This window comes from Vidua macroura, chromosome 1 (genome assembly GCF_024509145.1).
Source record: "Vidua macroura isolate BioBank_ID:100142 chromosome 1, ASM2450914v1, whole genome shotgun sequence".
Classification (NCBI taxonomy): Eukaryota; Metazoa; Chordata; class Aves; order Passeriformes; family Viduidae; genus Vidua; species Vidua macroura.
Window position 1 is genome coordinate 102,289,359 of NC_071571.1, and position 23,468 is coordinate 102,312,826.

General features: G+C 38.4%; 1 protein-coding gene across 1 annotated transcript in view; it reads left to right on the top strand.

The window, feature by feature from the left end:
• Window positions 1-23,468, top strand: part of PIEZO2 (piezo type mechanosensitive ion channel component 2) — a 235,025-nt gene that overhangs the window by 79,243 nt on the left and 132,314 nt on the right. The window contains exon 3 of the mRNA XM_053989372.1: window positions 4,581-4,623. Coding sequence (XP_053845347.1) covers window positions 4,581-4,623 — 43 coding nt within the window. The remainder of the gene's footprint in view (window positions 1-4,580; window positions 4,624-23,468) is intronic.

Consider the following 23,468-nt stretch of genomic DNA (forward strand, 5'->3'; position numbering starts at 1 on the left):
TATTAAAAAGCAAAAAAAAAAGTAGGATTTCTGAAAAAAACATAGCTGTTTTAGTTTTTGTTTGGAAGAAGATAGAAGCTTGTTACTAGGAACAAGCAACTGTAAAGGCCGTTAATAATATATGAAGCTGCTGAAACAAATATGTTCCAAATATGGCAGTTTTTATCAGGTGTGAAGATTTCAGCTCATTAGTAGTTGTAACACTTGTTAGTTACTTGTTGGTAAGTACTGAGATGATGAAGGAGAATACACAGCAGAGCAATGTTTCCCAATACATTGAAAATAGACTGCAGACCCTCAAGTGGTTTATATAGTATGTGTGTATCCACTGAAAAAGAAGCTGTAGCAAGACAAGACAATGTGTTAGTTCAACTTTTTGAGAGCTGTAAGGTGTGCATTGAAGAAACTCAGATCCCCCGGCTAGTCTGGTGGGGCTGGACTCTGCAAACTTCTGCTCTGTTCTGTGTTGTTTGAGAAGCAGAGTTGAGAGAAGTGGCACTTGAAATGGAAAGGTTTAGCAAAGTGTTTCTTTCAATTTCTGGAGTATTCTGTATCTCTGTTTTGTAACTCTTGAATATGTGAAAGAGCTTTTTCCCTTTTTTTTTTTTTTTTTTCATGGTTTGGAGTATACCAGTAAGTGTCAGAGGCTTAAGATCAAAGTTTTGAAATTGATAGGAATATTTTAATCATTACAAATTCAGCTGCTCTTCCAAAATTCTTTTTCTTCAAAAATGTTAGGATAAAGATCACTGAAGTTACTTGCAAGAATATCTGCCTGTTTCTGAAGTATCATAATAGGTTTATGTACATCACACCTGCATGTTACTCATGATCTAAATGTAATGGGGTATGTCTGGTACGTTGCTTGTTCCTTTGGAGAGTCTGGGTGACTCTCTGTAACACCCCATGGACAGGCTCAAAAAAACCCTTTTTAACTTTTGATTTATGGCATTAACAGATGTTTCTTCCTATTCCAGTCTTTGGAGATCTTCATATAATTCTGATTGTATACTTGAATTTTGACAGGCTCACTTAATGCTTACTGAAAAATGTCAAACATTGTCTTTTGGTTCAGTTAAGCCCTATTTTTCTTCTCTTGTCCTTATGTCAGATCACAGTGAGAAAAAAAATGCAAGAATTATTATTCTTACTGTTAGAAAGCCTCAAGAGCAGAGTCAGGCACAGGCATGTAATTCTTAAAGTAGCCACGAACTCTGGAGAAATGAGAAGGCAGCAAGCTGTTGATAATCACTGCACATAGTCATGGGGACCACAGGATCCACAGAGACCTTCATGCCCATGTGCATGGGAATGGCAAAGGAAGAATGAGTTTCAATTACAATGCATGCCAGTCTTCTCCCTCAACAGCTACAGATCTGTGCAGCAGTGGCAGATAGGCCATGATATGGCTCAAGGTGAATAGCTGTGCAACCTCCATAAAAGGATGAAAATCATTTACCCGGTATTCTTCCCCCAATATTGGTCACTTTCAACACCCAGCTAGACAGGATGCTGGGGTATCTTGTCTAGCCTGTGCTTCCAAGGTTGGACCAGATGATCTTTGATGTCCTTTCTAACCTGGTATTCCATGATTCTGTGATCCAGTGAATATGTTATTGTATGTTTTCCCTATGCCCACCAGTGCACTTCAGCAGCAAAGAACCTTCATGTTTTGTAAAGGTGAACAACCTAGCAATGGTGTGTGAATCCTCTCATCCATAGTAAGTTCATAGTAAGCAGAGAGTTGTAACCAAGCCAAACTAAATATGGCAACTGCCTTGTGAATGAAAGCCTACCTGTCAAAGAAGGCAACTTTTCACTTAAGGAGGATGTTCTGGATTTTATCTTATTAAATCTCACATTCTTATACTCTCATTCATATGCTAGGATTTCATTGAGTGTGTATGTGGACATGGTATGCATGTTACTATTGCTCCTATTAAATGTGAGCAGAAATTCTGGAAATGCATTATGCTTAATTTCTTTGAAGAATATTGAAGTTAGAGTTGTTAATGTGAAACAGAATTTTTGGAATAAATGAGAATGGTCAGGCACTCTGGAGAAAATATCTGGAAAAAAAAACTTAATTACATGGGTATCAGATTAAGGCATTCTTATAAACAGATATGGTATTTAAAAAAAAAAAAAGCAAAGGGAAGCCACCTTAACTTAGTAACTCGAGTGTAGTAGTTGATTGATTCTGAAAGTCAAGGGGTGAATATTTTCCCCAGCCCTAGCAGAGAGAAAGACTGAATTGAATAGCCAAATGCCTATTGATTTCCTTGGGAGCAAGATCAAGTCTTTAATTCTTGATTAACTCCTTTTTTTATTTTAATGAGAATTACGTGACATAAACCCTGTTTTATGTTTTGGAAGCAACGGGTAAGGTTTCAATCAAATAGTAGGTTTTCTAGACTTTTAAAAGCGCTATTCTTTTTAGTGCTTCTGTTACCTCAGGGTATGTACTTTTGGCTCTTAGTGTGGTGTAGAAGTTGATACTATTGTGAATGGAATTGGCAAGTCTTAAAACACAATGTTTAGATCATAAACATTTTAAAATAAGACTCCATAAAAAAGATTTGTTTTTTTAATATGAAATGTTAGTTGTGTTCTTGGCAGGCTTTACTTCAGAGGAGTCAGATGCATTTCAAAGAGTATTCTGGTGTCCAGCTGCAGCCAAAAGATTATTTCAAACCAATGGAGACCCAATTCCCTTTCCTCTATAGCTTTTTTCCTTTCTCTCTCTTTCTCTCCCCACCCTCTCTCTCCAGTAGGACTCTATCTATATATTATGAATGAAGTGTAGCCAGTCATGGGGTGAAAAATTCATACACAATTATACATAACAGTGGAAGGCATAGAAACTCAGACTAAAGATGCCAGTACTGGTCTTTGCTTTAGGAGGTGCTGTTGAGATTTCTTTTCTTCAACACTCTTCAAATCTTCAGAGTTGGCTACTCTTCCAAAGTCATCAGGATTACATAAAATATATGGAGAATTGCTTGTGTCTGCCCTGCCACCTGTAGAGCGGTACAGTCACCTTTTTAACAATGGCTTGATTCATAGATGCTGTGTGAAACCAGTTGCACTCCAGAGATGAGCAGAAGAGAATGGGTTTGGGGGATACATTAATGGAACGGGTCTGTATTTATCTCAATCATTTATGGCTCATTATGATAGACATTATTTTTGTTTTTCACATTTTTTGAAATAAATGTGTGAGAGTCTTTCTTGTCCTGCTTTAGAGGTGTCTTTAGAGAACTTATTTTCATAAAATATTAACTCAGTGTGATGAGTGTATTGTCTTATGTAGCTGTGCAGGCAGAAGTCTTACCCCACCTCAGACAAATACTGAGTGCCCCAGTAGAAGCTCTCGCTACTCATCAAACAATCAACATTGCTCAGTTATTCCAGAACAGAATTTAACTTATATTTTTTCCCATATAGTAAAGGTAGAGCTTTCTCCACCTTGTTCTTGAAGTCTCTGCTTTGTGTTTTGCTGGATATGGGCCTGAAATCCGTACCTGCTTTGCTCTGAATGGGGGTAATTAAAAGTGCCCAGCTTAATGTCACTCACAGGGAATCTTTTTGTTCCTAATTTATATTTCCCTTTAGGTGATGGAATGCACCAGCAACAGGAATTATTGTCTCTTCTCTGATTTTGAGAATTCCATGAATGATTGAGATGAATCATTCAAAAAGAACTGTAGTTGCTTACATGGCATGCAGTCCTGTTGCATTTCCCACAGCAGCATAAAAGGACAGAGAGCAAACTATGATGCAGCTTCATGTCCTCCTACACATTTGCTGAGCAGACCTACATGACTTGAGATATCTGTGCTCTTAGTAGCCTGTGTTTATAATGACCTCATAATAGTTGGAAAAAAAAAAAAAAGGGGGCTGGCAAAAAGCTAAGAAAACTACCAAGAGCTGAAAACTGAATGCCTAGTGCTTGAAGTGTGTCTGGAGGTTATTTTGGAGAAAATCTCAGTAAAATTTGTATTAAGTGTGTCAGAAATATTGAGGGCAATGGATGAGTCTGCATATTTGAGTGTTTTTTGGGGCTGAGTCCTTATTATTTTGAGAAAGAGTCCTTTGCAGCTGTTTGTATGAATATGAAGGGTTAAACAATAAAGAAGAAATACATGTTCATGCTTTTGCTTAAAAATAAAAGGGCTGAATTTCAGAAGGAGCTGTAAAGCTTTCAGCAAGAATCAGGCAAACTATAGTAAAGTGAAAAGCTGAAATGTGAAGAGTGTGTGATGTGAGATGCCAGCTCAGCGCTTCCAGATCACATTGCTCTAGCAGAGGAGACCACCCTTGGAATTGCAGTGAACTGTAGCTGCTCTGCAATGTAAGGTTGTATAGGCTGATACCCCTCTCACTGTTACGTCGCCCCGTGATAGCCGCTCTCAACAGCTCTCCACTCTGGGGAAAACACATGTTATTTACAAGTGCTTCTCTAGAGGTGGAAAAATCTCCTTAATATACAGATCCCAGCTGCACAAGGAAAGGAAAAGAGTGTTCACACAAAAAAGGTTCTTCACTGAGGGTGTTTGTTTTTTCTCCTCTTTGTGCAGGTTCGACATGGGAGAAAACATTGCGGCAGATTGGTTTTGAAAGGTAAGCCATACATTTATTTCCTTACTAGTGCAAAAAGGTATGGAAGAAAAACTGCAGAGGCAAATTTGCACAGTTATTTATTTTAGTTGATTGAACATATCAATGACCTCAAATTTAGAGTGCAAGTCATGCAGTGTCATGCACATATGTGTTCTGTTTGTGTCCTCTTCTCTTTCCCAAGTCAATCTGAAGCAATTTATTCATTATATGAACTTGGCTCATCATGTTATTTGCTGGTGACTATACAGCATGCTGGTATTAAAAAAGGGTCACACCTTTTGGCCACAAATCTTACTTATGAATGAAAGTATTGCTCTCACTCATATTTTTTTCCATGAGACTTCTAATCTCTGACATATGAGTTGACAAAAGTAAATGAAGTTGAAAGAGGAGCAAATCTGGCAGAAACCTATTCAGAACCAGAGGAAAAATCAATATGCAGCATTCCTCAAGCTCAAGAACTTCTTGCAGACAAACTTGGCCACAAGGTCATCATACCAGAAACACATGTCTGTCTTGTAAAGTAAACAAGGCCAAGTTCAGTAAAGAGTGATGTAAAGAAGGATTCAGATGCTCGATGTCATCTTTATTTTTCTACAAATGATAAGCAGAAGAATCTTCTCTCCACTTGAAGTTCAGGATATTGTTGAAAGTTAAACACTCAGTTGCTAAGTTTGATGTCCTCAAAAGTTGTTTTTTTTTTAACAGGCTGGGTTTTTTTTCCAAGTTACATCCACTTTGGTTCCTGATGAGCATTTCATTCAGCATGATACCACAGGGCACTACAATAAATTATTGATCCTTTCATCACCCAAATTGTGAATTAGCACCTGTTGGTGCTGCTTGTCTCCATCAGAATGAAAAAAAAAAATGTTTTGAGAAGTTCTAGAATGAATTGATACTCTGTGTCTGTGCTTTGAATGTGAGAATGGATAAGGGTCAGTGTCTTTTTAGCTGAGTTCATTAGAAGTTCTGTGATGGCAATTTCCAACTTCTGAGATGTTTCAAAACAAAAAGAAGAATCCATGCGAGCTGTGTATATGCAAGGTATGTACCACATGAAAGATGGAGAATTATTGATAGACTAAATTACAGCTAAGAAGCCTTCCTGAGAGGAGGCAAATATGTAGAAGGGATTTCTGTGAAGATCCCATTATTGCCACTCTAGTTTGAAAAGCAGAAAGGCTTTCGCGTGGCATTTCTGCACCTTGAGAGATTGATTGTCACTCTGGGGTAACTTTATTTGAAGCAGTACATTAGTAAGCACAGATGAGGTAAAGATTTGAATGTACTTTGCTTGCCATAGTCATAGAATCAAATGTGTTATCTTATCAGCTTTTTCAGAGAACTGGCAAGGAGGAAAAAAAAAGGAAGATAAAGCCGTTCATCCAGATACAACAATTAAGATTTGGGATTTTAAAAATAATAATATCCATTATCCTACATGTGTTTTTAACACAGTATTTTTTATGACAGGAATATATCATAGAATCATAGAATGGCTTGGGTTGGAAGGTACCTGAAAGGTCATCCAGTTTCTACCCCCCTGCCATCTAGCCCCATCCAGCCTGGCCTATAACACAAGGTGTGGGGCATCCACAACTTCTCAAACTGGTTGAGTAAAAGGTTATTGTGAAACATATGTGAAGTTCAGTGTTAACTCCTTTATAGCAATATTTGCTTAATATCATATGTTATTGCTTAAATCAGTATTTTTTTTTATCTTAAAGAATAGTTTCCAAAGAAAACACATTCCTATATGTAATACCTGGATGCTGGAATCACACTTAACTTGCAGTCACAGAAGTAGAAATCTCAGGTCTGCAGATCTCTTAAAGTGGAGAGCTTATTCTGGGGATGTATCGCTACATCCTTTCCCTAATCTTATTCTCTTCAGTAGGAATCCCTTTCTGGACACCAATAGAGACAGGTTAGTGGGCTACATCTATGTTAGCTCTGATCCAATACAGCTGTTCTTGTGTTATTTGTATAAACTCTAGGGAAATAAGCTGCAGAAGCATGTCTGGCTACTTAAAATTCTATTCCCTGCAAGCTTTTGACTTAGGCATACCTGAGTCAGCTGTGAAACATCAATAGCATTTAAATGTGTTGTTTGAGCAAGGACATTCTCATCCAGGAGGGAGGAAGCAAGATTTTTAGATACACAAAAGGTGAGATATGAAGTAATGCCCTAAGGAGGAATTATCTTTGCTTTAAAACTGGAAGATATTAATTGTTCTCAACAAACTGTTTTAGAGTGCATTGAGGAACAGGAGACATAGAAAGTCAGTTTACATTGCAGAAAATTAATCCCATATAATTTACAGGTGATGTCATCACTGCTTTGTGGCTACATGGTGTTTATTCTGCAGTAGCAGAGTGTTTACATTACTGTTGTCTTCATATCCTGAAAAACAATGTGGCACCAAGAGATCTGACTGCAAGGCTTTTATGTAAGCATTACTTGTGAGCTGAGGATGCTGCTTTTCAATGCACGGGAAATTAAAAATGCTGGAGCTCGAGTAAGGTAGCTTTATATCCAGGAAATGACTGGAGTTAAGAGCTTTTCAATTAAAAGGAGTATATGTGGGTTTGATAGATACAAATGAAGGTCTTTGTGTTATTGATTGTCTTTTGAGACATTACAAATAAGCTAATTGTAACTTACTATGTTAGTCACCACCTTTGTCCAGCATGATCTAGACTGCAGTTCCTGACTGTATTTTCTGAAGAACATTAAGGAGCAATTTTGAGATTTAGGAAAAGTATTGTATTTCATTGTGCTGTCCTATAAGAAACACATTCATGTGAAGCAAGCTGTCACCTTAATGTTTTTTAAAAAAATCTTATGGGTAAATAAGATGACTTTTTTGCAACTGTTAGCGTGGGGATTATCATCCATTATTGGTGCATATTACCATGGCACCCACATATGCATAAAAATGTCTGGAAAGCAGTCAGCTCTCTTTGTACTTTGTTCCAAACATGACTAAAAACTTGTTTTAGAAGGCATTGTTCATCTCAATGGCTTATATATTCAAGACCCAGTGAAAAGCATAGGATCATGGAATCAATAAGGTTGGAAAAGACCTCCTAGATCATAGAGTCCATTCTTTAAGCAAACACCACTTTGTCAACTAAGTCATAGCATTAATTGCCACATCCAGTTGTTTTTTGAATACTTCCAGGGGTGGTGACTCCACTGCTTCCCTGGGCAGCTGTTCCAATGCTTAACTCACCCTTTCTGAAGAAATTCTTCCTGATGTCCAACTTGAACTTCCCATGGCACAGCTTGAGGCCATTTCCTTGTGTCCTGTTGCTGGGAGGCTCACTTGAATTCTCAAGTGGAATAGGTATGAACAATTAACTGTGACTGTGCCTGTTTCCTGGCTACTCTGGCAATTAAAGAGAGCTTAATGCACAAAGCTTGTTAAAATTCAAAAGGAAAGAGGATCAGTTCAGTCAGAGAGCTGGTCTTCTCCTGTAATGCAGTCAGTAGTGACTTTCCAGCTCATGGCTGGGGTGAGGCTTGCAGTGCAAAGCCTGCAAAGAGCCACCACCAGCCCTGGGGAAATGTTGCCACACTGTGGAAAATTTAACCCCAAAGAAGGCTTTTTTAAACAGCTAATTTTCTCTAATTTGAGCTACTAGTTGAAGTTTATGTCCTTATCTAGTAGATTCTGTTTTTACATATTTGTTGATCTATAAATTATCTAACAGATTTAAAACTTTAAATGAATTATGTTGGACCTCTTAAAACTCATCGCCCTGCAGGGTTTCCAGACTTCCAGTACTCCTCTTACTATGCTTCTCTGGGTTGTAGTTTGTAATGTGACTAGTAAGTTATTCAGCTACTAACACTTCTACTCCCTTTTTGCATTTGCTCCCATGGTGCTTCTCCCATGCGTGTAGTGCTTTACATTATGGTTCCACAAAGCAGACTTAAGAATGATTTTATAACTGTTATTACATGTGAAGTAAATATCAAATGTTTTAGAAAATATATACTTGAAATATAACAGATGTGAGGTTATTACACTTTTGGCAACCTTCAATAAGTATGTTTTTCTTAGTAAATAGTTGTTTCAAGAATAGAGAAAGGAACTTTTGAGCACCAATTTAATAGTAAAAGGAAATTATAAAAATGAAAGAGTTTTCCATATCAAAGATACAAGTTTTGTTTGGTCAGTAGCTTTAATCTGATTCTAAAATTGTTGCTATTTTCATGGTATGCAAAAAACTTACTATGAATTAGAAGTTACATATATATATATATATATATAGGCAAAATTAGGTGACTTCTACCCTGTGTAATGCTAATAAGACCTCTCTAATGCTAATAAGACCATACTTAGTACAGCAGAAACATCTATGTAGGAAGTGCACCAGCAGCATCCTGGATTCCGTCTAAAAGTAATGCTGAGGGTGATCGGCAGTGAAAGCTGCTCCTGTTCATAAAATACTGTGTATTGAGTTGTGAGCTTGTTATGCTTTTTGTAATCCTTTTACTGTTTCTGAAAAATGAAAGGGTAGTTGGAGATTGCTAGCTTTCACACTCAAAGGAAAGGGTAAGCAGATAAGAGCAGGGAAGGGAATAAGACTCCCAAGGAAAAAGACCTGAAGGTTTCTATATCAAGTCTAGAGCTTGGATATGAAGATTGTCTCCTATTAAGATAGATTTCAAATCTTCTATGTACCTCAATAACTCCTTCAACTACTCTCCTAAGTACAGGGTGATAAGGAGGACACTCTGCATTGTTTTTATTTGAAGCAAAGTAAATGCAGCAGCCCTGTGTGCCACAGGTAGGGAGACACAGCTAACCCGGGAGACGCCAGGAGCAAGTTAGCTGTCATCACTGAGAGATGCATTTTTGTTCCTACACCGATCTCTGAGAGCAGACGGATGTCTGCTTTTGCAGCTGCTCCACATATGCCCCTGCTCAGTCTAGCCAAAAATACTGTGTATGTCTTCCCTACCCCTTGCAGAGACTGAGAACTCAATTTCCGAAACCACTCGTGACATGCGGTGAGCGCTGGAATCCAGACGCATCAGAGGCACTTCCCAAGCACCTCCTTCCAGGTTTAGGTTGCTAATTATAAGCCTAGTGGTGAGCTGTTTTCCCTCCTTCCCTGTGCTTGCTTGGATATTTGATTGGTGCTTGGCCAGAGTTTCTCTGGGTGGCAGAAATAAACAGAAAGGAGAGAATATCACTAGATTCTATAAACATTCAGTATGCACAGTTCTGGCTTGGAAATCAAAGTACCATATGGTTTTCCAAAGTGACATCCCCCTCTTCTCCCCACACTCTCAGTGATTTAGTGTAAAGAATAAATATATGCTTGAAATATAAAGTCTTATCCTGATACCATGCTCCATTGTTTCAAGCCTTTCTTCACATATAGCTGAATTCTATAGTCCTTTCTTGGGCAAGGCTCCCATTGACATCATTTTGGGAGCATTGCCTCAACCAGGGCCTGCATGACGCTGTACGAGAGGTTATTTTAAAGGAAACAGTGCAGTTCGAATGCATTTCACAAATATTGACTAATTTGAGAGGACAAGGAAAAATGGGTGCAGTGGTGCAATCAAAGGGACATGGGAAAGCCCTGCCAGGCACATCTTTCACCATTTTGGAAAAAAAATAACTATATTAGTCCATAAAGTTGTTTTGGTCTCCTGTCCCTCAAAGCACTTAAGCAAGTGCCTTATTTTCAGTGCCCAGGCACTTAGTTTGGCAGGGTTCTCTTCCACACCGTACCTTCCTTGAATTGCCTCAAATTGGAGAAATTAGATTAATTGATGTCTTGTTTATACTTTCTATTCTTAATCTATGATGTCCATCACACTTTTGTAGGAGTTAATGAATGCGAATTTATTCTGCAGTTTTGAATATTCTACAATTATATGTGCTGTTTGAATAATATGGCAGATAAATGTAACATAAGGAGCCGAAAGACAGGACCAGTTCCACAAATTCCCTTGGGAGGCTGGAATAAAAGAGCAGTTTATTGCTTGTAACAGAAGTGTTATCTTCTGGGTGGTATCTCTACTTGATCATTTCTCTGCCTGGTAAAACGTCACTGAGGGCCTCATCCTCAACCCCAAACTGCTTTTAGGGTTTTTAGGGTTGAGGTTCAGAGATCCCCAAAGGCTACAGCTCAAGGAACACTGGTGATGCAGAAGGCACAACAAGAGGTGCTGCACCAACTCTGAGACCTCCACACCTTTCTCATCTAGGCCAAACATGGTACTGGCTATCTCAGCCTCAGCCACAAGCTGCCAAACCTAAGTAATAGGTAGGGAACTGGAGGCAGAGGACTACATCAGAAAGGCTTATTCATGTCCTTCCAGCCGTAACACTGCACTTCTTTTCTCGTGGTGGGATGAAGAGTAGTTGATGGGCCTTTCCACATGTGTGCACCCGTGTCCAGGCAAAGGGCAGCACAGGCTGCTGAGTCCTGGGAAGACAGGGGGACTAAGGTTGCTTTAGTTTAATTCTCAGAGCTTCTCTCTTTTTGTTACTTCGTGGTGGCCAGGACTGTGGAATTTGTGCATGTGTGTGATGAAGTATTTGTCTTGTTTATAGTGTAGGAAATGGGGAAGAAATGTGTTTTCAGTTTTATTTGATATATTCTGCATGCCTGAGGTTCTATCTTAAATTGAGTTTTCTTCGCTGCTCTGACAAAAAGCAAGACTTTGAAATAAAAGTCTTAGTTACAGAGAAAGCCAAAATAAAAATTGAATTATACTTGCAAAGAAAAAAAATTGTTTAAAAAGATATGAAGAAGACTGAAGTATCTTTTTTCCACCAACACTGTGTCAACTGAAATCTTTCAGCCAGTGAAATAGAAACAATTTAAACCTTGTTTTAAACCAGTCTAACTTACCTTGGTTTTTATTCCATCGTTGACCTTTGTTCCAGTGTTGTTTTGTGCAGTCAGTTCAGTGTGCTCCCTCGGATTCCCTGTTGCAAACAATGCTGTATATTGGGCATGCTGTAGTAGCCCATGAAAAAATTCTGGGAATATTTCAAAGCTGCATCCATCAAGGGAGATTTGGAGTGGGCATTAGAAAGCATTTCTTTACCAAGAGGATGGTCAAACTCTGGAACAGTCTTCCTAGAGAGGAGTTGATGCCCCACGTTTGCAGTGACTGTCAGCCTGCCAGAGTAATTTGGACAATGCCCTTAATAACATGCTTTAAATGTTGGTGCTTGAGCAGTAAGATGAGATGATCATTGTAGCTCCCTTCCAATTCAAATCCTCTCCTCTCCTCACCTCTCCTCAAGCTAGAAGAAAAGCTGACTTTTGACAGATGTCATTTTTGTAAGTTTTGCGATATACTACCCTAGCTTTTGCATAATAAACATGTTTCTTCCTAGCAACCCATGTCACAGAATATATTTTAATATATTGCTACTGATGGTTTTGTAGCCTTTGTGTAGCATACCTGTGAGACTGTAAAAAACAATTCAGCAAGGGAGACTTTTTTTATAGAAGCTTTTTAGATGGTCACCACATGGATAAAAACACTTAGACCAGTAATTGTTTCCTTACTTGTGGGATTTTCTCAAAGCTGTCCTTATTAAGAAAAGTGATAAAACTATCACAAAATATGCAAACATTCACTAAAGTAACTTCATTTGTTTTGAGTAGATTTAAGAGATTTTTTGGGTTTTAATCCCCCATCTTTTTTGGGGTTTTAACCCCCCACTGTTTAAGTAGCTGTTTTAATGGTAACATAGGCAATTTCTACCTAAAATAATTATAGTATTCACGGCTATTCTCTAGTGTACATCACTGTAATACGCCAAGAAAGGAATTTCTCTGGGTTGATTGCAGCTACTTTGACGTCTTCTTTTTAAATGTAGAACCAGCAATGTGAATTTTCTAGATGTCTGAACACACAGTCCTTAATTATATAAGCAACTCAGTAGATTTCAAAGATATGTCTTACAAGAGTAAACAATATGGAACCAAGGCAAAAATTCACTGGTAGTGGTATAAATAAATAAACTATTTTTTAGGGAATATAGTCAATTCTGTAGAATTTAGAGAATTCTAAACTCTCTAACTTAGAGAGAATTCGAGTATTAAAAATCCAAGGTGCACATCACACCAGAGGAAAGTCATATTTTATACAAGTAAAGCACACTTGTGTGATGACTGGATTTTAATCCTCTGCCCATCCAGGCTGAAGTTCAAGAAGCCAGTCACTTGTGGGAAGCAGGACTGTCCTGCTTCCTGCTCAGCCTCCTGTGCACCCACAGAGAGAGCTGGTGTATAAACATCCTGGAGGCAAATGAATCTCTTAATTGTGTGACGTGCCTGCGATAAATATAAAATTCAGCTGTGTATAGATGAGAAGATGAGAAGCACAATAGTGTTACTAATTACAAGATGCTTTATGAATAAGAAAGTTCCTCACTTTTTTCCTTTTCTTTTTTTGTTTTTTTTATGAACTTGGAGAAGTCCATCAAATAAACCTGAAACTTGAAACTCATTTCTTTATCAGCATACACCATAGTGTTTCTCTAACAGTAGAGCAAAGGTGTGTTTAGAAGCCAAGCTAAATACTTTTATAAAACCAATTTTCAATGCTTCCAACACTGTGGGTAGTTTTGCGAAAAGGAATAATTTGATAGGCCAGGACAAAAGAGGAATTAATATGGGCTTGTCCCATCCTTCCAGTCTTAAAATTGTTCCCTGCTGGAACAGTTTGGACCAAAACAGAAATTAAAATTTTACACTGCTTGTAAGAAGCTGTTTGATACTAGATACACTCTACTGAAGATACCAAAGATATGTATATTTCAGTATGTAATGTTGTTTAGTAAGGAATAAAAAATATTTTTTCTTTTTCCTTGCTACATTGGTTTCTTCTTCTGCAGATGTAAAGACACAGTCCCTGAAGAATTTTTATGGCTTTTCTGCTGTTTTCTAACTTGAAGTAAAAAACAAGTAAAAATTGGGTGCCAAGAATAATCATCAATAGCTTCAAAGTGGAATGATTTAAAATTATTGTTATTTTTCTCCTGACTTCTAACTTTTAAGAGTAAGTTTCACATTTCACAGCTTTTCTTCGTAACTGTAAGAGCTGTAAATGGATGTCTGTATTTCCTTGTAAGGAAATGTTGGTGATTGTCATAGCCACATGGCTACAGAAGGTGAACATTTAGGAAAATTTTGCATCCCAAATAAAGCCTTTGAAACTATCAAAATTATATCTGAGATTTGCAGGACTCTTCTGCAACACTCATAGTGTTACTGCATCTCAATCTAGAAGGTGAATGGCTTTAAGCTACCTTGTCTCTGGCATGCCAGCCTGATTTCTGCGTTGTGAGAGTGGATCAAGAGACTGTCAGAGATCTGAACCTGTACAGTGCAGACAGCCAAGCTGCCAGGGTGGGAACGGCGGTGCAGATTTTATACTTGTTCTACATTGCTCTGCAAACAGCCGCATATCTGTCTTCTTCTGCGTCTGGCATATCACATTCCCTTCCCTCCCACTGTCACTGCAGTGTCATAACATTTCTTTCTTTTTGATTCAGCATGTAAAAAACTACTTTGGTTACTTTTTATTTATTTACAGTCTTCCTGTAGCTTTAATGTATGTGTGTGTTTGCCATCCGACTGCATCCCACTGCTATATGATGACAGCAAGTGATTGCACAACCAAAAGTTTAATTGCTGCAGCAGATGCAGTTGTGAATAAACAATCAAATCAGCTGTAACTTTTAAATTAAAAACTCGTCAGTGAAGAGGATAAAGCACGCTAATGCAAAAAACAAGGATAAAAAGTCATACAAAGATATAATGATAAAGCCTGATGTAATTAAAAGGTGAAAGAATACATTTGTGGGTTCTGTCACAGCGGTTTTGCACATTCATTTCATAATTTTCTTTTGGTTAACAAAGTGGGATTTTTAAAATAAAAATCTGTTTTTTAAAGAAAAATACCTATTAGCTATGCATTAAATGACACTCATCTTGATACACTAGTTACAACAACCTCACTGTGCACAAATCCTAAAATGTATTTAAAGAGTGGCCAAATACTCCTCTTTTTGAGAGCCCTGGAGATGTTCAGAATGACTAGAAAACTTAGAGAAATAGAATCAGGTATATAAACGGCTTTTCTACATGTCCAAAAAAAAGTAGCTGAGTGAACAGAAAATTCTAGCAAACTTTGTATTACACAGGAAGATTAGTGTTAGATATTCTGGGCAAATGGTGAGCTAATGTGAAATAGTAGTGTAAAGTGGTGATTTTTTTTAATCAGAAAAAATTAGAGGAAATTAGTGAGGTTTCTTTCTTTCAGAAAATAACATTTGTGTTGAAAAATTAATCTAGCCCTGGAAGACAGCTCCACAGGATAGGGTTTTTTCCATTTTTTTCACATGAGTAAATGTTCTGTACTGACTCTTCCAAGCAGCTAGTAAATATTCATTTCCATATGCATACGATGAGAAAAGTGGAATGGAGGTGAACACCCCGAGTTCACTGGGGACTTTTGTGGTCTCTGCATACTGTCAGAATGCAAAGGAGTGGAACCTAGATGGAGTACGGGAACTTACTGAGAAGCCAAGTTTTCCCTTCATGGGTTACCATTCAGAGGAGAAAAAGACATGTGGGAGGAAAGGATTGCAGGGCTCGATGCTCACATCTGCTCCAGTTCAGTGCTGCTAGAAATTGGATCAGTCGGCCCCCATATTTCATTTCCTTCTGTAATCTTGACCAATAACTTATAATTGGTATCAGCTGATCATCTGGCTCTCTCTTTCCATAACAAAATGAGTGAGCAAAGAGCTTTATCCTTCTCTTTACTGTCTGAGAGATGATAAAACTTTGAAAGACAAAAATCTCTATTAATTTTTAATGAGGTCCCCGAAACATCCTCTTATTTTGTTTTTTCTGATATGCCTTGGTTTTTTGGTTTTTTTTTTTTTTTTTTTTGGAAACTCCTTTAGGAGTCCATGTGAGTCAAGATATAACTTTGTCAATCACAATATCATCATGACTTTTTTACGTATTGTATTGGCTTTGTTCAAGGCTAAATTCCAGGTGAAGGTGCTTGGAGAGGACCTCTGGAGAGCAATTGCTGCATCAGAAATAACACAAGTGCTGCTACATTCCTTTGCAAAATCATGCACACAGACCAGTCCTTCAGCTGCAGATGCCCCCTCAGTCCCATCTCTGCTCTAAGACTTCCTCTGGTAATGTTGGTCATCTGCAGAAGTATGGTTTCAACAGAATGAGTCAGGGAGGCTTTTTGTGCCATTCCCATTCCTCAGTCATTGGGGATGGTACAGGCTTTAATTTAGCAGCTTCATTTTTGTGCATGTTTTCAGAATAGTGATGGCCCTTTCAGTTTCTTTGAGCAGAAAGAGGGTGATTCTTCTTGTTAGTGTGATCAGCCAGAGGTCTGAAATCAAATAAGTAAATAGATTATTTTAAGGTAGAGCTCATTGTAGTCTATGGCAGGAAGATGGCAATAATTAAAATTAGTGGTTTCAGAAAACAAGTAAGAGACTGTGGTGCACTCAGTGTTTCCCCCTGTATGCAATGTTAGTGCAGCCTCACCTTGAGCACTATGCGCAATTGTGGGCCCCACAATTTAAGAAGGATACTAAAGTCATTTTCTGGAAGAGGGCAAAAAAGCTGGTGGAAGGGCTGGAAGGCATGTCCTATGAAGAGTGTCTGAGGACTTTGGCCTTGTCAGCCAGTCAGAGACATCAGGACAATTAATTTAATAAGATGCTTTAACGTTTGGTCAGCCTTTAAATGGTCAGGAAACTGGATGAGAAGATCACTGTAAGATCCCTCCAACTGAGCTGTTTTGTTCTATTCTTTTCTGTTTTACTTGGAGACTTAGATTTTCAAGAGAGAGAACTGTGGAGGGAGGTCAATCAATCTACAAATGTTAGCAGTGCCTGTGTATATGCCTGTTTTCATTCTGATACTTCACTGCCAGCCTCTGCCGCTGGAGTGTTATATTGGCAGCACATTTATGGCAGGAGAATTCCCAGATCACACGATGGCAGCTTGTAATCATTTTTATGTGACACTAGTGGTTAAACAAACAAAAGGGCTTAATAAGGTGCCCAGGTGAGCCTTAGATAAAACTCAGGAGACAAATAAGAGATTGTGAGTCTCAGGGATGTAAATCAAATAGGTAAATTTACTTTCTGCTAACAACTGCAGCATATGTGCAGTCAGCAACCCAGTGAGATTAAAGGGAAATGAAGCCTGAAGTAGAACAGGATTATTTTTAATAACTTAACAAGAAAATGATTAATTTTTACCACATTGAAAGCAAAAGCTGAAAAATGTGTGATTATTACTCTGCCATTTCTTACAGCATGCTACAGTAGTCTAGATACTTTGCAAAAAGAAGAGTAACCTCACGTCACTACAGATTGAGATGCTGACAAGTAAAGAAGTATCATGGAATAGAATGAAGGAGATGATGACAGAACAGTCTTTGCCTGAGGTTTCATCATTACTGTTAAATTTGGTACCTCAGATATATCCTTATTGCTAACTGCAAGTGAAGAGAAAATTTCTCTGTGCTCGGACAATTTCCATGTAGAATCCTTGTGCCTCTGAATCCTGTCATTGTGTCATGTTCATCTGATGGTCTGGGCTGTCTCAGCACTGGCATAGGGCCCTCTTAGAAGTTGTCTCCATTCAAGATGAATCTTATTTATCTAACTGTTTGTGTTCCATTTTCAGGTTGCTCACTTCCTACCACCTCTTGTGCTTATTTTCTTTTCAGCTAAATTAATTTCAGCTAACTTTTCTCATGCCATTTAACATAGAATTCAAAGAAAAGGAACATCTGATAGAAGATATTTTATGGCCTGTGCTGTTTAAGCACTTGAGTTGTGAGACTGTTGTCAGTGTTTTCCTTGGCACAGCCCAGCCTCCTGCAGTACAGTGGTAGCTGGGAGCAGTACAGTGGTAAACCCACCAGCAGCACAATGTGAGCCAGTCTTTGTTTTAATCTGGAGAGCAATCAGCATTGCAATCAACATCCAAAAAACCCTCTAGGATGCATGCTTAACAGTTTAGCTTTGTGTTTTATTTTGTTTTTATTGGGTTTTGTTCATGAGTAAATCATGTGAGATTTCCAAATAGTGACTGGCACATGAAGCAGAAGGGAGCCTGTGGCTGTTGGAGCAGGAACATACTGAGTGCTGGGTGTGACCAGCCTGCTGCAGTGTGCTCACACCTGGCACCCAGCCAGCCCAGAGCCCTTCACTTCATCTCCTTTTTGCCCAGTTTGGATCTGAGCAATCCTGGTTTGTCCAATGCTAAGACAAGGTAAGAGCCTCCCACACTGGCAAACACTACCACAGTTGACTCCTGCACCTGAGAAAGGTCTTCGGTGGCCACACATCCAGCCACTGAGCAGATGGCATCAAGCAGTGCAGGGGACTAGTCCTGTCCCCTCCCACATGGATGTGGGATGTTTGCCACTCAGAAATTGTGTTCTAGGCTCCATTTACAGGATAATTAGAAGCAACATCTAATGGCATTGGGAGATTTAGTTTGCCACTGATTTCTACTCCACTTCTTTTTTGATTGACACTGTAGAAATGAACAAAGTGCACCAGTGGGATGAATCAGTATGTTTCATTTGGCCAGTTTTAATGGAAGTCAGCAGAGGAGTGAGGACAGATATTGTACACATGCCTCTGACGGCTGGAGCCTGCTTCCAGCAATGTCCATGTGCTCTTGCCTCTAAACCACTGGGATTTTCAGGCAGGTGGTGATGAGAAAGGTTAGATGTTGCTTTCTGTCCTTTCATGCTTGATGCCGTGAAGAGAAAGATGGACATGTCCAGAGCAGGCAGGGTAGACTGGGAGCGGTTTCATATGGAAGAATTGAGGGTGAATGGTCCCATCCCAGCAAACAGTCACTTGGATGGTTTTAAATTAGGAATGGGTCTTGTGGGACAGAAGGGTCTCCTATGCAAACACTAAAGTGCAGTAGGCACTCCAGATTGAAGCACTGGTAGTTGTGTGCTTTTTCTCTGTATTGGAGATAATTTGGCGTTGTAAAATGACAGTAATTTACAATGCTGGTTGCTGTAATTGAGGGAAATATTATTCCCTCCTCATCTGCAGCTGACTGGAAAATCTAGATGTGTCTTTTACTTTCTGTGAGTATGTTATATGCTGGCAATAGAATGAAATGGAAGGTAGTTTGAAGTGATGATCTGTTCATGCTCCAACTAGAGTATGAAAACTGCGGAGAGAGGGAGAAAATATGTTTTGAAATAATCACAGAATGTGAGCCTGCTTCAGATTGTTAGCACTTTCTTTTAGTCAGGACTATTGTGGAACATATGGATATCTGTATGCCTTTATGCAAACACTTTGCTGCCAGTTACCAAATATTTATGAGCATTGTGGACAAATTTAACTGGGAATGTTTTGCAGAGATCAATGAATACTGAATTAGTGCTTAAGCTAAATCCTTACACAATGAGTGCATAAGTAAGAAGTTCTGTGAGAAGTGTTCAAAGTGGAAACAGAGAGTTTCTTTGAAGAGTTAAGACCAAAATTCACATATAGCTGAGGTGTCCTCAGGTCTCTTCTGCTCACTTTGGCTATGCCTCCATCTACGATCACATTCCCATTTTGACCGGAAATAATTTGTGTAGCGGATGGACTTGTCATTTCCACTGCTGTGCTGTGGGGCTGGCACGCACAGCACCATGGGTGTGGAGGGGATTGCGTTCCCTTCCTCTTGGCTGTGCAGCATGAGTCCTGCTCCACATTCGGAGCTGTGGGACATGGGCAAAGCGAGCTCAGTGTTGTGCTGTCACGAGTCTGGCAGTAGTGCAGCTTAGTGCTTTGCGTGATAGCTGAGAATCCCTGCTGAAGTTTCAATCTTCTGTGTGCTGCCCTGGGCAAGCTGGAGTTTGCCCTTTATTAGAAGATCAATGAACAAAAAGAAACAATAGGTGCTTTAGAAAGAGAAAAATTGCCACAAACCAATGTTTTACTTATTGCACATATCCATATGTTGAATGTTTTATGCAAGCAATGAGGCACCAAAATCTTGGCAATGTCCATTTAGTTTCAAATAGCTGCTCGCTCTCTCTGCACAGCGGTGTTTGGAAAGCAAATGTTTGGTTAATACGTGGTTAAGCACTTTTGCAATACAGAGTGTGTTCTTCATTGCAAGGTATCTTTCCTGAAAAAGCAAAGTGTACTTTTGGGTTTTGAATCTGTGCAGACATAGTTTGTAAGCAGTGATTTAGATTTTGCAAATACTTCAGGAGCCCTTTGAACTTGTATGTTGGGTAGGTCAGTGCCTGCTAAATATTTTTATAAGTAGTTATCTATGCATTTTTGCTTCCCTCTTCCTTCCACACATTTACTTTGCACGACCAAGATTCTCTGAAAATACAATTTCAGGTATTTTGGGTAAAACACATGCCATGCTCTGCATGAACTGAAAGGACCATCATATTAAGGCAGTGCAGGAAAGAGAGTGAGCATACATAGCACTGTGGATGTTAATATTTCAAAATTTGTATTTTGTTTTTGTGATATAGTTTATTTTCAAATTGTTGATGAGCAAGGAGAGAACTAAGGGCAGACCTACCAGTGCTCAGCAGCTTGTAAACTTTACCCACAGCACAGGTTTGCCCTGAATGTGGTGGCAAGGTTGTCATGTGAACCAACATCATAGAAGACTTGTCTTTTGAGCCAGCAGGGACAAGTATGGCACCATGAGTATAAACTGTGAGCATCCTATATTCACCAAAGTGCTGGCTGTAGCTCAGACAGGGTCTGCAATTGTCAGACTCAGAGTAACGTGGGAGTTTTGCAGGAGAGTAAGTATGGGATCAGGCAATTCATCCTTATTTCAAACTGAGAGGGGATAAGGAGCCTCTTTAACTAGCTTCTAGCTGCAACCATTCCCAACACCCTCATCCAACAGGCACATCTCTAAGGCTGTCTGGTTAGTAGCCTTTGGTACCCTTGAAGTTTCCACTGTTTTTGGATGAGAGAGGATACTAGTGATAAACAAATGAATCATTCATGGTACTGCGTAGCACCTGTGAAATATTGCCAGTTTGTGTTTCCAGGAGTCCCTGCTTATGATTCTTAGGTCTGTTTTATCTCCAAACTAAATTATTACAGTTGTAGATGAAGCCCATGGGAATTCAGCTGTAAGCGTCGACAGCAGTGCATTAATTACCCTGAAATATTAGATCCAATTAGAATTATCAAATGTTTCACAGTCAGATGAATGGAAATTATTATCATCTATGCATCTCTTCCTTAGTTTATCACTTGTTAACTGTTAATACAGTGTTACTTTTTTGTTTTATTAAATTAATTAGAAAGTAAAGAGATGCTATAGAAAACCCCTGAGGGGACAAGAGGAAAGATGTATGCATGTATGGAAAGATGTAGCATGCATGAATAAGTCTTCTGGTAACTTTTTAAAACTGCAATAAAAAAATAACCTTTCAAATACTTTGTTTATTCAGTATCCAATATAAAATCAAGCTTTTTACAGTTCCTTAATCTGGAAGCATTATCTTATTTATTGTCTAACATAAGCATTATCTTATTTATTGTCTAACATTGCTGATGCTGAATTAATTTTAGTTCTTTTTAAGAAAGACTGGTTGTTCTTTCCCATTTTCCCATTTTTGTTTATTTGTAACAAAATAGTAAATATTTAAAGTTGAAGACTGTTGGTATTAATTTTATATATTGGACTATTAATTTTATATGGACTATTTTATACATTAGGCATGGTGTCTTACATATGTGTTACTATATATTTTACTTTTTTAAAATTGAAAACATTGCTGTTCTAATTCTAACAGTTCTGCTGCCTCTCTGGTTTTATTCTGTAAATCTGAAATGAAGAGGAAGTTCGAGTTTCTGCCATTCTAAAGAAATTAAATCAGGCCAGGTTTGGCAGTATTAACACTTAATTGTTCACCAAAGCTTTGTACATTCAGTAGGAGATGAATGATTTTAATTTGTGAGTAACAGTTATTCTAGAAAGGCAAAAAGTGAAAATTTTATTCTATGAAAACAGAAATGCTGATTTCTACAGCTCCAAACAAGAACGTAATGTTTCATTATGATGGCATTTGTTTGACTACCAGTAAGTGCACATGAAGTAAGACAACGATTTTAACATGTATGTCCACAGCTACCTCTATTCTCAATGCAGATAAAGTAGGAAATTTTGCTCAATTTCTTGAGCAGCAGAGAAATACAGAAATAGACCAGGGTCACACTAGGAAAATTCTGTATATGCACAGAAAATACAGATAAGCCCTTTGTAAAATAGTAAATTTAAAGTATTCAGCTGAAATCAGCAGAGGAACACATTGTCTGATGAGGAAACTGCCATATTAGGAGTCTCTTGATATGATAAAGCAGTTTTACATATTGACAGAAAAGTCAATGAAATTCCTTTTGTCCTACAAAAGTTATTTTTGTCACAGAGGATCTCTTGCAACCCTAACTGTAGCAGTCCCTTCTCTAAAAAATTGTGTGCAATTTTATTTATTTGGTCAATGGAAAGTAATAAACCATTTCAAACCCCTAATCCATTGTGTGTGTATGTCTCTGTGTGTCTGTGTGTCCGTGCTGTTTTCTTCTGCATCCTGTAAGAAAGAAAGTAGGAAAAACTAAAGCTGCCAGTTACTGTAATTACACTGCAGAATATGTTTCTGGCTGAGTTATAAGCTTCAGTCACTGGTATCTATTACAACTAAAGCTGCCCTGTAGGTAAATTATTTAGTTTAAGTGAATAAATTATGCTTTACCAGCTGTAGATCAAAGGCTATGACCAATTCATTGAATACCATGAGATTCTTGCAGGGATTAAAAAAAAAGCTGTTGTTGTAGGAGATCTGAATAGGTTTCCTGTTCTTCTGTTTAACTTCATAGTTTGAAAGCCTCTTTTGGGGGAAAGAGCACAATGTATAGACTGTTATCAAATGCAAAATATGACCATGTGTGAATGCGCAAATAAAGTGAGAAATGTTTGTGGAATGATGGCAGTATTTGCCATTCTTTTTTGTATTGCCAGAGATAACAAGTGGGAATAACTGATTTTTGTTTTAGCTGTTGCTGTGAAAAAGTGGGGAGCAAATTACTTGGGGTTGAATGAAGCAGTTTATTATTCTTCTTCACAGGAGAATATACATTTCTCTACTTTCAAGTGATCTTTTGTTTCCTTTTTAATTATCACACCAAGGTCAATTTATTTTCCTTTTCATGTGGAAGTGGGGACAGCATAAATTTGCAACTGGTTTTGGTGAATAAACTATTCATGTGCAGAATTTTCCCCCGTTCCGCGTTTAGGTATCACTACTCAGGCTCTCTGTTGCTAGCCTGAGCTGGACGTTACATCTCTCACAACAACACACTAAATGATTTATTTTGAGAGATCAGAAGCAGTATAAACAACAGCAAATTGAGGAAAGCAATCTCAGAGGATGGGACTTCATAACCTGAAGCTGTAACTGGACAATTGACCCCAATATGTAAATGGACCAAAACTTATAAAAGTGTGAGAACTCGTGACTGGTTGTCCACCTTGCATCTGTCTTGGGTCCATCTTGGTTCCATCTTGGCTCTTGTACTGTGCAAGGTGTATCCTTTGAAGGCCTTTTAATAAATACCTACTTTATTCCTTTAGCTCTGTCTAGCCTCTGTTCCAGGTCAGCCTCTTTAGGCATCACAATGATCAGGATTGTTGAAAAAAGTTCATTAACATTATTATGAAACCCGTGTACACTGTTTTTGGGAAAAAGATTCATTAAACATGTACTTTTTGCCTCTTTCTGC